The sequence below is a fragment of the Lepisosteus platostomus genome, chromosome 12 (assembly GCF_059453375.1).
Source record: "Lepisosteus platostomus isolate fLepPlt1 chromosome 12, fLepPlt1.hap1, whole genome shotgun sequence".
Lineage (NCBI taxonomy): Eukaryota > Metazoa > Chordata > Actinopteri > Semionotiformes > Lepisosteidae > Lepisosteus > Lepisosteus platostomus.
The window spans coordinates 15,540,497-15,557,962 of NC_142622.1; the positions used below are offsets into that span (position 1 = coordinate 15,540,497).

General features: G+C 36.3%; 1 protein-coding gene across 7 annotated transcripts; it reads right to left on the reverse strand.

Moving 5' to 3' along the window:
- Nucleotides 1–2,430: 2,430 nt before the first annotated feature.
- Nucleotides 2,431–12,316, reverse strand: LOC148651147 (riboflavin transporter 2-like). 7 transcript variants are annotated; one of them, XM_088601063.1, is made up of 7 exons: nt 12,210–12,315; nt 10,537–10,709; nt 8,916–9,049; nt 8,262–8,457; nt 6,229–7,316; nt 4,574–4,697; nt 2,431–3,368 (listed from the first exon to the last, which is right to left on the reverse strand). In XM_088601063.1, the coding sequence occupies exons 5-7, from the start codon at nt 7,248–7,250 to the stop codon at nt 3,156–3,158; spliced, it is 1,359 nt and encodes a 452-aa protein (XP_088457189.1). In that variant the 5' UTR covers nt 7,251–7,316; nt 8,262–8,457; nt 8,916–9,049; nt 10,537–10,709; nt 12,210–12,315; the 3' UTR covers nt 2,431–3,155. The 7 variants fall into 7 exon arrangements, with proteins under 7 accessions (XP_088457189.1, XP_088457190.1, XP_088457195.1 ...); XM_088601064.1 differs by having other exon boundaries at nt 10,533–10,709; XM_088601069.1 differs by lacking the exon at nt 8,262–8,457 and having other exon boundaries at nt 12,210–12,316.
- Nucleotides 12,317–17,466: the final 5,150 nt, after the last annotated feature.

Below are 17,466 nucleotides of genomic sequence, written 5' to 3' on the forward strand. Positions count from 1 at the left end.
AATACATCTACTGTAAGAAATCTGCATCGTGTTTCAGAATAACTACAAAGAAGATACAATCTTTTGGTCATACTGCTGTAGACATTTCAATTGAAGGCCATACAAGTACAATCCATGAGTAAAAAGTAATAAAAACAGAAATAGACTTTTTTTTTTGTGTGTGGTAGATGAACCTTGAAGAGGCACCACAAGGTGGTCGGAGACAGTACTTTCAGGTTTGCGAGTCTGCTACAGAGGAATAGAGAAGAGCAAGATGCAGGAAACTGAAAAAGGAGGTACTTCTAAGAGTCCTATAGACTGAATACAGTGGACAGAAGGGATATAAGGAGAGACCGAATTAGACAAATGAGTAATGAAGTCTGTAGCAGGTAAGGAAGAGAATCTTAAATACAGGCAGAAACATGAATAGATCATGAAATCAAAATACCTGTAAAAACCTTCCTACTGCAATGATAAAGTAATATAAGATCACTTAATTGGCCATATACAATTTCTTGTATTGAGAATTTGTCTTTTTCATATACTCCAACTTGCTCTCCATGAGACACAGACACGGAGCCTGGGGTCAGAGCGCAGGGTCAGCCATTTATAATTTATACAAATTCCAGTTGTGCTGGTTGTGCAAATTTTTGGTTTGCTTTTATTATTAAATGTCTGTAGTAAGGTAATGGAATTTATTTTCAAAAGAGATAATCGGACAGCGTTTAAGTTTTGTCCACAAGATGGTGCACTAATAAAAGCTTTCATTTTCTGAGATTTTCAAAATGATCATAAGATTTTGACAAATCTTTTTGTCTGTCAAGAGGTTTTGTTGAACTTTTCATGTATAGTTAAAAAATAGCAATCTTGGGTCTTATAGTAACCCCTGCCTGTACTCATAAGAAGAGCTTCAATCTCCGTGTTTCCCATTTTATATTTATAGTTTGTTTTTACTGCTTGAATACAACACCCTTAATGATGTTTGGTTTTTCTTTTTCTTTTGCACATTCTACATTGTTGATCCTCCTAGTTTGGCATCATACAGTATAAGAAGTGACTAGTTTGCAGGCTACACCAGTATCTAGATCATTGGCAAATGTTTGTGGTCTCAGAGGTCATGTCAGGGCTTGCCCTTAACAGGCAAACTAGGTGATAGATGTTTAATCAATAGACAAGCCACATTTTCTAACTAGATACGTAGACTACTTGAGGTGTTTTACTGGAAGTTAACAGATTCACGTTTCACATTATTACTTTCAATGTTAAAATACATTATCTTTGTATTATTTATGTTCTTTCTGGATCTTCCTTTTTAGATATATAATTAATTTAATTGTTCTAATTATTCAAATAAGTTTTGTTATTTGGGATGGGAGTTTATAATTCTTCACGCTTATATTGTGCTTTTTCTGTACACTCCATTTAAAGCGTTGTACAGGTTTACAGGGACTCATCTCCACCAGTGTGTAGCTCACCTGGATAATGCCATAGCGTACCAGTACGCTCACCTCAGTGGGGAGGAGAACAGAGTGATGAAGACAGATTAGAGTGGGGGGGATTATTAGGAGGCCACGATGGGTAAAGGCCAATGGAAAATTTGGCCAGGATGCCGGGGTAACACCCCTATTCTTTTCAAGAAATATCCTGGGAATTTTAATGACCACAGACAGTCAGGACCTCGGTTTTACATCTTGTCCGAAGGACGGCTCCTTTTTCCAGTATAGTGTCCCCGTCAGTACATACAATAAAAGCAAAAAATAGTATAGTGAAAGTAGCTAGCAAAGTCACCAGTGCACACAGCTACAGCTGGCAGGCATACAAAACAATAGTGAGGAATAGTGACATAATCAATGACTGTCATGACCACCCCTTTCACAGTGAATCTGAGCTCCTTCCATCAGGGTGTCGATTCAAACTACCCAGATTTCAGTGCAATAGAATAGACAAAGTTATCCTTTGTCTGGCTATTAACCTACTTGATTTGGATAACTAATTGTATACTTTTTTCCATCATTAATGTATGTTATGTATCTATCTCCCACTCAATTTGTTTTTTTCTTTTAAATTATGAAGATTGCATAAGCTACTTACCTGTTTTTCTCGTCATATGCATGTATTTGTTTCTTATTTGGAAACAGGTTCATATTGCATTAAATGTATTGTTTTGTGTCTTGTACCTGCTTGTAATGCAAATTTCCCTCCTGGGACAATAAGATAAGTATATACCGGTATTCAGAAATAGCAAACTTGAGTTTCTCCACAGCAGCTTGACTTACCTCGACCGGAGTCAGCTTCGTGCCTTAAAGTTTAAAAGCTCAATGCTAACAAGGAGGCGATGTAGGAAAATGAACTGTAATAAATGGGATACCAAATAGGAGTAGAAAGAGGTTGATTACAAATACAGAGGTTGTATTTGGTGGACTAACTCAAAAAAAATATTGACTCAAAATATTTTGAATAATTTGCATTTTAATGTAAAATATTACATTACAACAATATTTGACAAATTATTTGATAGATTTGTCAGAATCATACTAATTAAAAAATCAATCTTAGTTATCAAACAGTACCAAAAACACTGCTTAATGTTTAAATACAACATTGTAGATGCTGAAGGCCCTATTCCTTTTAAGATTATAAGATACTGTGAAGCATCTATTTATGGGCATGAAGGGATAAGTGCACATACGGTTAAAGATTCATGAGTTTCGTACTTTTCTGAATGCTGCCAAAGTGCTTTCTTGTAAAATGTTTGCCAAAATATGGCATTATATTAAATACATTTTATATTGAGGGGACTTTAACAAATGGCGAGAGTTCATGAACACAGCCTACTTGTAGGAAGTAAATGAACATCTTATTTGTTTTATTCATGTTATTATTCTATTAAATGTCAGACAAAGTTCACATAAAATTGAATATGGCAAAAGGTAAATATTAAAGTTGACATTTTCTATACATTTATCAGGTATTCCATTGCTTATTAATGACCTAAATATTGTAATCTTGCTTACTATACTTTGAACATTCTTCAATTGCTAGATAAAACTATAAGATCTTTTATAGAGCAGACATCAGACGCTCTTCTGTAGAAACCAGTTGCAAAAAAGTAAGGTTTATATTTTCACTGTGATTCTCAAATGGTGCAAAAAATACTCTTGGATATCCATCGTCCATTATATTGGGCACTTTGTGTTACAGGGGTCTCCTGACCGAAAGAAATTATACACACTGACGAGAGGAAACATGGTCAGAGCACCAAGCATGGAGCCCAGCTGCACCACAGCCCCACACCACACAAGGGCACTGTGGCCTTCATCACGTAGGATCACCCCTATCATCACCTTCACATAGGACAGAGTGAGGACAAGAAGCACCCAGGCAATGACCTAGACCAGAAACAAAATGGTAGCGTATTAGAGCACATTAATACTGTGACCTCTATATCTGAGCTGCTACACACTATGCATACATGCTGTGATTGTAGTGCATATTGAGATCATGAAAGGTGTCGCTCCTGTAATGTACAGGAAATATAATGATGATTATTTTTACCATAAAAAATCACATTGCATGGTTAGTGTCCAGTAAAGAGTATAGAAAACATTTCCTGCGTGGTTCCTGGCTGCTGGATGCCATCTATCCTGTTTGAAGTTGGTTTTCTAATATGTGAAGATGATGTCTGGATTGATGTTGTCAATACAACCTAGTGTGCAGGTTTTACACCATCAGGTATATTAATGGATGTTTTCCTAATTCATTTAAGTTTCTTTCTGACCTAAGTGATCAAGACTTGAGGAATCTCTTATGATTTATATTTCCACCAATTTTGTATTGCTGAAATTTTTCTAGTTAAAAAATTAAGTTAAAGTTTGAAGGTAAAAAAAAGTTCTATAAACTGTTCCTGTGAATGATTGAGTAAAATTGTTTTTAAATGTTTGGAATCTTGTCTAAATCCTTGAAAAAATATTAGTACTAAATAAAGTCCATTGCAATATTGTAGTATATACTACATTGCATAAATATAAATCAAATGCTTAATTTTAATAACCGAGATATATTATTTGTCATGAACAGACTGATCAGCAGGGTCTACTGTCAAAGTGGTCTAGTTAGTCTGTTCTATTCTATGCACAATTGTGTGCCCAGTTTATCCCATAAATGTTCAATGTAACACGGATCTGGCAAGAAGGGTATCCATGCCATAACTATCAAGTTATCTAACCAGAAAGCTTTTCTGTATTGTGCTGAACTGGGTTATTGGACTTATTAGATATTCAAAATAGATGAATGAATATTAGGTTCACTTCTGAAACATGCTACTTTGTGGATAAGGTTTAAAATGCTGAATAATAGCAGCTTTCTCTACTTCTTCTTCTGTGCTCACTATTGTGTTTTTTACTGTAATGAGAAATAAGAAACAGAAAATCACTTTATTAAATATTATACTTTTACTTTCATCATCTTCATAAAACAGAAAGTTTTGGTTGCATTTTTGTCATGATGAACAGTTCTTGTACAGTACCTGTAATTCTGCCCTCTGCTAGTCAACGCTTGATAAAGGCACAAAATGTATTCAGTGAAAAAAACTTACTATGAGGAAAGTTCCTGTGCTCTGGTGGACAAGTATCGGGCAAGGACTCAATACTCCCGTGGCCATGATATAACATCCAACCCCAGTGCCGAATGTGGTTAGCCCCGCCATCAGCAATAAAGACCTTAAAGAAAAGGCACACATTTGTAGTTGTGTTGGCAATGAAAGGATAAACACATCTGCAATAATTTTACCCAATTATCCTCTATATGACCTAATATAAAATTAGTATGTGAATGCTTGTTGACCACTAGGGAAAACTGCAATGGGCTTGCATATCTTTGTTAGAATTTCAAAAATGAAAAGAAAACTTTAATATAGATGAAACACTTGAAATAGTATGTGGTGATTCGTACAATTAAATGTGACAAACATTTGCTGTTGATTTTTAAAGCAACCTGCTTGAATTTCTCTAGTGCTTTCCATCCTAAAGGATCATGAATAGGAGAGACACACTTTCTCTACTACAAACGTATAGCATTCTCTGGGTTACATGGAAGCCATTGTCATTGAAAACTGAGGAATTACTACAACAATTTAATTAAGGTAGAGGTTTTAGAAGGTCAGGTTGTACATGATGTTCAAACTGATAATTAGACAAATACACCACAGTTCAATACTCTTTTGAACAGTGGCAGAACAGTGGAGATCTGTGATGACTAAAATAGTCAGGGCAAGTAAGTATGATGATACCTCCTAAAACAGTGTGTCCTGTCACCATGCTGGAGCATTGATTTGGACATTTTCCATTTATTTGGAAAAACTGCAATGTAGTATGAGAAAAAAAGTATGTGTGATGTTTCCAAAATTTCAGTACTGACAAAATCCATCCTTACCTAGTGTCTGAGATCTGGTGCCATCAGGTTATTAGGTGATAACACTGCTGAACACGGCATAAAGCTTAGTGAGCTGTGACTCTCGTATTTACACATTATACACATTTTCACATATTAAATTTCTCTCATTCTGTGACACATGGTTAGCAGCTGTTTTAACTGTTCCATTTCTAAAACTTAGGCAATGGTGCCTCTGGATAAAAAACAATCTGTTATTTAATTGTGGTTATTTTAATTACTTTTAATACAAATCATAAAGCAAAATAAAGCAGCTGTTGATTGTAGGTCCAATTATATCCAGGAGATATACATTACTGATGAATAGTTAACCATTTTAACCATATTTAACCAAATTCATTCATTTTCTAACTGTTTTTTCCAATACAGGGTCACGGGAGAGCCAGAGCCTATCCCAGCAAGCAACAGGAGCAAGGCATATTACACCTAGACAGGACACCGGTCCTTCACAGGGTACATACAGACAAAAACACAGATACACACGCAGCAGGGCAGGTTTTCCCAGAGGCCAATTACCCTACCAGGAGGTCTTTGGACTGAGGGAGGAAACTGGAGCACCTGGAGGAAACCCAAATGAACACGGGTAGAACATGCAAACTCCACACAGACAGCACCCCGGAAATTTCTGGAATAGAAATCGGGGCCCCGGTGCTGAGGGGCAGCAATGCTAATCACTGTAACTGTGCCAGCTTTCTAGAAAATAAAGATGAAAATTTATTTTTCAGTTGAGAAAACCCTAAAGTAATGAAGAAACCCTTGCATGGATTATTACAAAATCTGTTTAAACTCTTTAAAACTCACCTGAGGGGCAGAATCATGGCAATGAAACAAGCCGCTGGGTTGGCTACAGCTGCAAGAGTAGCAGCCAGGTGGTAGGCGCTATTGCCGTAGGGCAGGCAAGAGTAAGACTGGACTGCAGGTAGGACAGCGTTGGTCAGTGCATTGACCCAAGCAAGGACCACAAAGACAAACAGGACTTGCATCCAGCTATACTTCCCAGATCCAAAAGAACTCTTCAGCTCTGACTGGGGACTTTCCAAGGGACTGATCATGGGTTTCTGTTCAGGCTGGTTATTCCGTCTGTGAGCCAGTTCCCTGTTTTCACCATTAGCAACTCCATCAAGGTATCGGTTGTGTTTACATTCCCGGCTGACAGCCGGGTGATAGTTTAAGAGAAGAAAGGCCACCAAACAGACCCCCATCATGAAACTGAGGAAAATGAAAAAGATTTGGGGTGAAAAATTAGCTGGTTGGTACCAGGCTTGAAGTTCAAAGGTGTCTGTGGTACTATTCCAGGTCTCGTTGATGGCATGTGTCTGGTTAACGCACTGGACAACACCGACGCCTTGGATCAAGGCCACCAACCCTGGGACCAGCCCGCTGAAACCCTCACCAATGAAGTAAGTGGTGAGGTACTGGGGCTTCAGACGCATCATGAAGGGCAGGAAAGTCACAGAGGAAGTGCAGTCCACAAGAGAGAGGAAGAAGGTGAGAACTAAGAGAGGAACGCTGCGGGAGTCTCCACCTATGACTAAAGTCTCCTTCCAGAAGAAGGCCAGTAGCAACGTAGCCACGATGCCCAAGCTGATGATTGTGTAAATGACCCCCACTTCACTTAATTTTCCAGGATAGAAACGGTGCATCAGGGTGACAAACAAGGGTCCCATGTTGGCCAGCTGAATTAGGACGGTGAGATAGGAGGGCAGGTACCATCCTTCTGGAATCTCGGGGACAATGAGAGGGAGCTCCACCCACATGCCGTTAATGGCCACCCAGGAGCCCATTCCAAACAGGCAGGCCAGAGCATGAGTCAGGAGAGACATGGCGGAGCAGCGGTCTCAGCAGTCCCTCTGGGATGCCTTGAGGACACTTCAGGATGTATGGACTGTCTGACATGGTAAAATAAAGGCAATACAGATTTTAGAACCTAAATGTCTATATATAAAGTCAAGTGGTATATGGCATTTATTTAACACAGTCTTCACATTTGACATATTTATCCAATAAATATTTATACCACACATAAACTGAATATGTCATTTTAATCCTACACGACAGAAAAGTCTATGTTTTCATTGTCCTCAATTTATTTAGTGTTATAATGGCTAAGAGATTAAATTACTTCTTTCATGTAACTAAGAACTATTTCTTTCATGTAAACTGCTTTAAAAATGTATTATTATGGACCAGTAATATATAATGAAAAAAAAGTTTAGTACAAAGTATGATATCGTGCTCGTTGATGGAGCAGGAAACAGTAAATCCAATACATTTCCTCGTTTGGCACCTAAACGAGGAAATGTGTATTGTATTTCTTTGAAAGTACAATTTAATTTAGGTAAACACCATGTTGCATAAGGTTCCGAAAGAATTGATCTATTTTTTAAAATAAAAACGAACCTTAAATGTTTTAAAGACTGCTGTGGTGTAACGTTTAAGTAATTCGTGCATTTACACGACATATGAAATTCCTTTCCAAGTGTAATCCCCAGAGACGGTTCCCCGGTATCGTATCCAATTCAGTATGCCTGTGGATACGACAGCAGCAAAAGGAAGACGGGACCAAGGTCATGCGCTCACACGTTTATATCAAGGGAATTGACACGTATCAACAGCTGTTTAATTATCGTCTCCATTTAAAGCTAGGGAACATATTAAAAAGAACAAATAGTATAATCCAGTAGAATCATTTCATTTAAAAAATACCACGGATATTGTAAATATGCATTATAATACATACTTGTGAAAAAAAATATTAATTTTTGTTAATACGATAGCTGGGGTTTACCGATATCGAAAATGTTCTATACATTTTCATTTGAATACATACTCACACATAAAAACTGAGACTCCCGGATTCATGGAAGCTTACACACGCTATGATGTACAGTACCAGGAAGCGCTTGATTGTCTCCGAGCCTTCCTGCACTATAATTAGAGCCTTTTCATAGTTGCATCATTCTCCTCGAGTAGAATCGAACAGCCAAATGCAGTTAGCCACCCCACTGACTTTGCGTTACATGCACCTGACTGAAAGAGAAGAACGCTACTCATTTCCTGTGCCTGTGCTTTAAGCCTCTAGTCTGGCAACATTCTGTAACCGGCAACACTGAGCCACGTGCTCTCATCTCATGCTGGGCAACTTAACCCTTCCCAGCAGCCCTGACGATGACCGTCAATTTTCATCTGAGCTAACAAAGAGGGAGGAGAGACTGGCATGAAAAACCTTCCTCATACCTGAGTGAACTGCAGTATGAACGTCATTATCTCTTAGTATCAGAGAACGCCAGTTGCAATAGTAAAGTCTTGAGAACCTTCCCTGTATTTCCACATCATCTTTAATTCTGTCATCAGACTTTTGAAATACAGAACATTACAAGATGGGAATTTTTTTTTTTCACCAGAACTAGATTCTGCCTGAAATGCTAGATATTAAGGTTACCAAAACTTACTTATAGGACAACTTCTATTAGTTGTTGTGTGCTTACCTTGTTTTTTCATCAGCCCCAATCCAGTAGCATTAGAACCTGGTCTGTGCAATTCTTGAAGAATTTGACAGGATCAGGCCCACAATTTATCCAAGGTAAAAAGTACACTGTAGTTTTAAACAATTTCTTATTTTCTGTGATATTTGAATAACATAGAGAAAACAATGGTTAGATCCCAGGACGTTTGTGACTTCAGGGAAAAATGTCGGGAATGTTTCATTTTTTTTATTATAATTTGCGATAGCAGAACATCCCACATCAAACTGAATGCCGTCTTAGGTAAACATTTAAAAAATGTTTCTCAACATTATAAAATATCTGTTGAAGTGAAAAAACGACTGATACTAATCAGTTAATTTCAACACTTCCTGTTCCAGTGTTCCTACTCTGACAAAGGAAGCAAAATTAGCCTCTTGTTTTTTTTAATAAAACTCTTAACATACAGTATATACATTTATTTAAACTCATTGTGATTTTTAGGTATTGCACTGCTGTATCTCCAATATAAAAAAAGTTAACAGGTGAAATTTATTAAATTAATTATCAACACTGATCTAATAATCAGTAAGTATTATTATATTACAATAAGTAATAATATTGATAGGTATTGTTTTCGAGGACGTCAAAGACAGCTGTCTTTTCACTTATCAAATTAGCTTTCTCGTAAATAACTTCATTACTGTATTTCTGAATGAGTATTTCTGATTAGTTAGTAGGTACACCTCATAGATGTTAACTGAAAAGGAAACATAATGGAAGTAAAGATAATTGGTATTTTAATAAATGTTTATATTTATATAAACATTATATTATATAAACATATAAACATTTATATTTGAATAAACATTCCTGATCAGTTAATAGGTGACATGAAAAGCATTAAAAAGTTTATGTGTTTCATATACTATGATTTCATTATGAAGACAGATGTGAATTTAGGAATTGCAGTGAACACGAATTATCAGAGGTATACAGTATACGGTACGTAAAATACGTATAAATACGTATACGTATACATAAGAATTACTGGGACACATTACACAGACATGACCCTATCAGTTATCTCCTATATTTTGACTATAAGCATACAAATATAGTGATAAATATAATAAGATTAGAACAGTAAGGTTATAATACACGCACATTGTTTTTAAAGGAAGGGGATTTACCCACCTTCACATTGTTATGAATTCCTGCTGTGTGTATTATTCATAGTGGTTCGTAGTTAACCATGGTAAGCAGACACAACTAACACTTTGCCCTAGTTAATAATTAAATTAGAAACTGTTGTAATTTTACAGAATAATTTGCAGTTTCTTGGTACTATATTATAAACATGCTGTTTATAATATAGTACCCTGTTACAGGAATGTTATTAATTTTCTAATTACATTAAATGTGCAAGACAGGTAACATTTGCAGTAATAATAGAAACATTTTTGCACGACTTTACAGCTCAAAGACTATTATTGAAAAAAATTGATATTTTATGTCATGACAATAAGTACTTTAGATGGTACCGTGGTAAATAATACATGGTTAATAATAATAGTAATACTGAATTACAGTGCCAGCGTCATTTGCTATTTGCTTCTGACTCCAGTGCTGTATACTTACTCACAGTGGTAGCCGAGTAAATGACGGTCCCCTGTGGATGCTTATGTCCTGTGTAATGTAGATGAAGAGAAACTGAGAGGGATTATATTTTCCTTGCTGAGTGGGTGTGCTCAGTTCAACCAACCATAAGCTCTGGTTATTTAACAGCTTGTTATCTTCATGTGTCTGGTTTCTGTCCTGAAACAAACACAGTTAAAACAGTGAGAATCTAAACAGTGCTTTATGACTTATTATAAAATTATAAAGCAAAATGACATATAAAATTATAAAGCGAAAGTGTCTTATCTCTGTAATATCTAAATGCCTTTCAATACTTGGGTTTCAGACAATTTCTTTATGGCATCAAGTGCATTTTTTATATTTTCTATTACTTCTAAAGAGCTGACTAGTCTATAATACTGACGCCACCTTATTTGGTCAGTATTAATCTTAGATTACAATCTTATGCAGTAGTTCTTCATTAATGTAAAGTGATTATTGCCTGCATTAAATATCCATTACCATTGTTATACCAATATTGTTATACTAAGTTATAGCTAATGCAAAACAAGCAAGAAGTACCCATAGACATATTGAGATATGGGTACACCATAACAGAACTGAGATATTAAGAAGTAATAATTTAGGCATGAATGATTGATGTTTTGGGAAGCAACCATGTAAGTTAGCACTGCTTAAGTTCTGAGTTTAGTTCTGGCCTGGAGCATGCATGGAGGTTGTATGTTCTTTATGTCCAAAAATATGCTGTTTAGATGAATTGGCATCTCTGGCTTATTTCTCCCTAGTGTGTGTGCTATGGGATGGACAGGTATCCTATCCAGGGTGTATTGTGCTTTGTTCAATGTCTGACAGAAAATAATCAGAGAATGGATGTATGAATTTAAGTTGTACTCAGTATGAACACAATTATATCCCATGTAAGCTTTTAGCTTTTTAATGTTGCTGCAAAGTTGAGTTGTGTGAAGAACTAGAAATGCGTGATTAATATAGAATCATATCAAAGATGATTTATGGAGCTGAATACAAGCAAAGCAGTACTTCCAAGAAGGATGTCACTTACAGTACATTCATCTCATAGAACCCACTGTTACTAATATTTAACCTCTCTGCTTACTGCATCCGTAATATTACCTACAGTATCAAATAGATACTAAGGAAGGGACCTTGTTTTCAAAATTACGTGACTCTATCACTTCTAGCTGTGTGTCTGTATTCACCTCCTTGACTCAAGTGTTCACTTTCTTTTTTGGGTTCGTTTGGAGACAGGAGGACTAAACACCACATTTACCCGCTGTCCACTGTTTATTGGTGATCAGGCAAGGGAAACACCAACTCATGGGCTCAAGGGCTTGAATTGGTAAAATTACCAACACATAACACAAATACACCTGGCTCTGACATTAAACAAAAAAGATAGAGCACCAAAGCTGTTAAGTTTTCATTTTTAAAGATTTCCTGATGTCTGTTTAAGAATTTCTACATGCAAATTACATTTTGATTGATGTTTTGTTATTGAAATGAACATTAATTGTACCATAGAATTTTTTAAACATAGTGCCTAGTGTTCAGTTCAAATGGGCGACTTAGGAGGAAAAAAAACTCTTACAAGGGACTTATTTTGTTTTTGTGAAGAGTTAATTTGTATATGAGGAGCAGGAATAAACTCTACATACTTACTGCAACAAGCATTCAGCGTGACACTTTTGCAGTTAACAGTCAGGTCAATGGTTATTTCTTAAGCCTTTTGTTTGAAGTCCAGGAAATTTTAAGCTGTAATGCAAGTTAAGAACATAGGATCAGTGTCAAATGAAAGGAGGCCATTCAGCCCAACTAACCCATTTGATGAAAGGGAACAAATAGTGCACATATTGAGGAATGCAATATTTAAATATATATGTATAATTAGATGTTCTGGTTAGTTTTGGGAAAACTAAAACTTTTTTAAAAAATCAGTTATGTTTACTTAGTCATTTATGTCCATTCTGTGTGAAAGAAGAATGCCATCCCCTTTAAGACCAGGCTTACTGAAAACTTTCAGACCTCTAGAAAACACAATCAGCATGGAGGTTGTAGGTTCACCCTGTGTTCACGTGGGTACTCTGGTTTCCTCCCACAGTCCAAAAACACACTGATAGGTTAATTGGCTTCTGGGGAATTTGGCCCTGGTGTGAGTGTGCGTGCCCTGCAATGGACTGACATCCCATCCAGGGTGTACCTGTTGTTTGCCAGGATAGGCTCCAGCTCCCCTGCAACCCTGAGTTGGAAGAAGAGGTTAGAAGATGAATGGAATTTTTCGGTTTTAATTTTTTCAGTTTTGGCACATTTTATAGCTTAGCATACTGTACTAATTGTGTCTTCAGTAATAGATGTGGGTTTATCTATGTGATCCAGTTTGCTAATGACTAAGTTAATATACTTAGTCATTTGCAAAGATCTCGATTTAGATCTTGAATTGTTATTTATCAAATATATGATTAGCAAATAACCATCATTAAGGTGTCCAGGGTATACATGTTGCTTGACATTGGTTATCCTAAGAGAAGAAATTGTTCTTACACTTGTTTTTCCTCTCTCTTTTTTGTTAAAACACAAAGCAAAGCAGATTTTGTACTGTTGTGAAAAAGCTTATAGTTGTAACTTAGACTCTTGAAAAAAGAAACTGCAACTGTTAAAATGATCTCACCACCTTAACCAGTCAGAATGCTATTGCTATAGAATGCCTGAAAGAGCACGGTCTTTACAACAAGAAGGAAGCATGTTAGAAAAGGGCTGCCTTATTTTTGTCCAAAGCAGTTTTTGACAAAATGATCTTCCAGCAGACTGCAGTTTTGACACAGACAAGAGCCGTTCCCTAATTAAAATGATTAATGATTGACTAAAGGAGACAGTAACAGCAGTCGTGCAGTGAACTAAACAACAAGGTAGATTTACTGTGTTAGCTTGGAGAATCAAGATGTTGTACCTCTTTTAAAAAGTATCAGGGAAGGTTTATAAAAGAATGTGCTGTCACACAGCTGCTGAAAACAAGGTAGACACCCAGATTTGAAAATGTATCTTTAAGTTTCTCTTTTTTGTCACAGAACATAGTTTTTGATTAGGCTTCTCTTACTCAAATATCCTTTGTAATATAAAGTTATCAGTACTCATGTTTGATGGTCTTGTTTTAATACTGTTTCGACCAGTAACTCAACCTGACCCAAGCAACAACATTTAGTCTCTGAGAGTTTGAAAATGGTAACTGCTTCTGTCACACAAAATGATGAATTTGTGAATTTAGCAAAATGATAAATTCTCCCTTCATATAAATTCTCCCTCAAAGTGGTGAAAGCCTGTCAAAGTAGACTATGATCTAGTGAAACCTTGTCCTGCTGTGGGGGCTTAGCAATACTTACAGAAGTAAAACAATTTTCAGTTCTAGAAGTCGCTATTTCTCATTGGAAATAACAGGAACATTTTTTTTATTTAAACCTACTATAGAAGCACCACCAGCCACTTCAATTAATGGCTGAATGAGACCTTTGGATCAATCAGTTCTACTTACCTGATGGCCTATAAGTGCCAAAAAGTCATCATCTCACTTGTAACCTTTCCCATGTTCTTAAAATGATACGAGGGGATCCTTGAGGAAATAAAGGCACTCTTTCTAGTGGGTGGAGTTTGACATTAGCTTTCCTTAGAATGCACCTGTCTTCCCCAAGAAAGACATTGACTTGACTCCTGGTTTTTTCCAGTACCACACAATTACACCCTAACTTTGCAGAACTATAAGCCCAAGTTTGCAAACCCAACTTTAAACTTTAGATACTGTATTAATTGTGCTATTGTGCTATGCAGTTATTAGTTTGCACTTAATTCTGAATAGTCTGTGGTAACAAACTAGGTTTATTTTATTTCATTTCTTTAAACAAAATTCTAAAAATATATTTAAGTAGGTAGCTGTGTCAGCATGTGTAAGCTGCAAAGGATCAGGTAAAGGTTTATTCCATGTTGAAAGGAAACGAAAAGAGACACAAAATTTTCACTTCTTCACACCTGAAGAAGGCCCCACAGCCAAAATGTTGTGTTACTTTCCTTTTCCTTTCAGCATGGAATAAACCTTTACCTGTTAAAATACAGTCTATTAATCAGAGTTCTGCAGATGCTGTAGCTACTATAATCTACTGTGCTTCGTTGTAATGGATAAATTATTTCATATTGTCATTGTACAGTACATTGTCCATTACAGCCAAGTAGAAAAGTAAGTTTTAAGGTCAGTCTAATGTGCAAAAATATCAGCTAGGGCATGTCTTGGATGGCTGAACAAAGAAGTACCTGGTCATTAAAAGCAATGTAGTGTAACTAACAGAAATGACTGTAATAGGAAAGTTGCTGACATACCTGACAAGGCGCATGAAAGCTTGTTTTAAAGAGGAGTTAAGGTACTGAGTTTGTAAGCAGAATGATGTTGAATTTTAAAGGTTAAACTAGATTTCTTCAAAATCCCTCCCAACACAATCAGTCCATTGACTCACTTGGCTGTATTGTGCTATCACATGAATCCAACAGCAAAAGGATTGCATTGTTCTAAAAACAGATCTCAAGAAAACATTGACCTCTGATTGATAATATTGATCTTTTTGCAGTACCACATGATTAACCTTGCCGGATCATAAGACTCCATTGTTTCAGGGAGGCTGCAGGGTTTGCTGTATAGCTGAGATCTGTGAGAACCCTGGCAAACACTACCCTACCGTGGGTGGCGATCAGGTACTTGTTCGGCCTCTCCGTGGGGAAGCTAATGACATGACCCAGGCTGAAACCTGCCTTCATAGTTCACCCTGAGCCTCTTGAACAAAGATACATCTCTTGAGACCAGCGAGAAGCACATGCCAAATTAATCAAGACAGCTGAAGTAATCTGAAAGGACCATGGGTTACTGGTATGCCTGAGGGAATTACAATTAACAGTCATTCCATTTATGGACACATCATTTTGAAATAACCCTTCTGCCTCTAGTAAGGGATACTGATATTCTAAAGCACCACTATGTGTAAAGCTCTGCTGAACTTGTACAGTTATGTTTAGACTTGTAAACATTATTAGAAAACCCTAAATATAAATTATTAAATGTTATTATTTAATATAACTACTATTAAAGCCATTGATTACATTTACTGTAGTGCACCAATAGCTTACAGTATAGATTAATGGAAGCATGTAATTAGAAATTAAAATATAAAATTTAAAAGAACCCACAGTACAAAACATTTATTTAAAAAAGTACATTAAATGATCAATAATAACATCTTTTCCACTTACAAATCCAGTGCTAGCTTCAACTCTAACAGGTAGAGAACACAAAGCCTGTGTTCTTTACTATATAACATCTATATACATCTTACTATGTATCAGTATGTAATACTATGTAAACACGTATTAATTCAACCTGTTTATGTTTCATGACATTTTATTTCTCCAGTACCATGGATTTAGTTGGACCAAAAACAACAATACCCATTGCTAATAAATGTTTTCCATTCATTTCACATTAAATACAAATGTCAGTGAGAATGAAAATATAATTTAAATGTATTATACAAACATTCAAAATACTGAAGAATTATTTTCATAACAAAAAAATACTTCCAGCATTTATACTGTAATACATAAAAAATCAAATGAATCAATAAAGAAAAGAATGACATACCCTGAAAGTGTATTTTAGATTTGTGTTGATATATTAAAAACAGAAAAGAAGCTGCTTTCTACCCAGTTACTATTTCTTGTACATTAGACCATGTAAGACTAATAATATGGTCTTAGTCCATCCAGGTATTCCAAAGAAAGGCAGGACCAGGACATTTGACTTCTGCACCACTTAACTTGACACAGTCCAATTAGTGACAGACACTCCAAAAACATTTGGCAGATTATGGTTCATGGTGCTTCAGACCTTATCACGACCAAATCCTCTTCCACACTGACTTGCATGGCAAAGGTGGACAGCAAATAGAGGCAGCCTTAGTCAAAATAGGTGGGAAGTCGTTAATTTTAGGTAGTTAATGAGAGGGGTTGCCTTGTTCCACTGTCTGGAACTAGAAAGGGGTCAGACTCCTCTTCCTTGGTAGTCAAAGTGCTGTGTATGACATATTAGGAAAAAGGTTCTGTCACCCTTCAAATCAAACAGTATCTTTCATGGGGATAGATGCATATTAAACAACATTATGTTGATATATCAACAATGTCTTCAAGTTTTCATATCAACTACTTCATGAGTAGTGGAGTAGATACTCCTCAGACATAAATTATGTATTACAGACAAATATTGGTACCCATGTCTAAACCCAGTCAATTCACCTGGAGTGTTTTTTACTGCTCACTACAAAGATTTACTCTTAAAAATCCTTGAAAACATAATTGGTAATATGTACGGTTTAAATAATTATAATGACAAAACTGAGTGAAGCCCTTTTTTAAATCACATGTATTTTCTAAATGACTTTCAGGAAAAGCTAAACAAATTATGAATTTATTTTTAATGTAATGACAAAAAAAACACAGACAACGAGTAGTTTATTTGTGAGATCTGTGGGATGAGCCAGGAGGGACAACGTGTGGCATCTAGGGCTCAGACACTAGTGAACAGTGAACACAGATGTGTTTGTCCAGGCTGTAGGAGAGCAATGGGACAGAAGCCCATGAGGCAGCAGCTCTAACCCTATGCAAAGAAGGCTTCACAGGTATACAAACTGGATGGCTGTTAATAGCAGCCACACACTACCAGCCTCTGATTTTCCCAACAGAGCCCCAGACGATTCACCTCATTCATATTAAACATATTAAGCAACTTCATAATTTGACCTATTTACACAATAAATTATCAGTGCCTCGTCTATAAAAAAGTTTTACATTTTTTTGCAGTTTTATGTCATAACTTTAGGGTTAGGGAAGGATT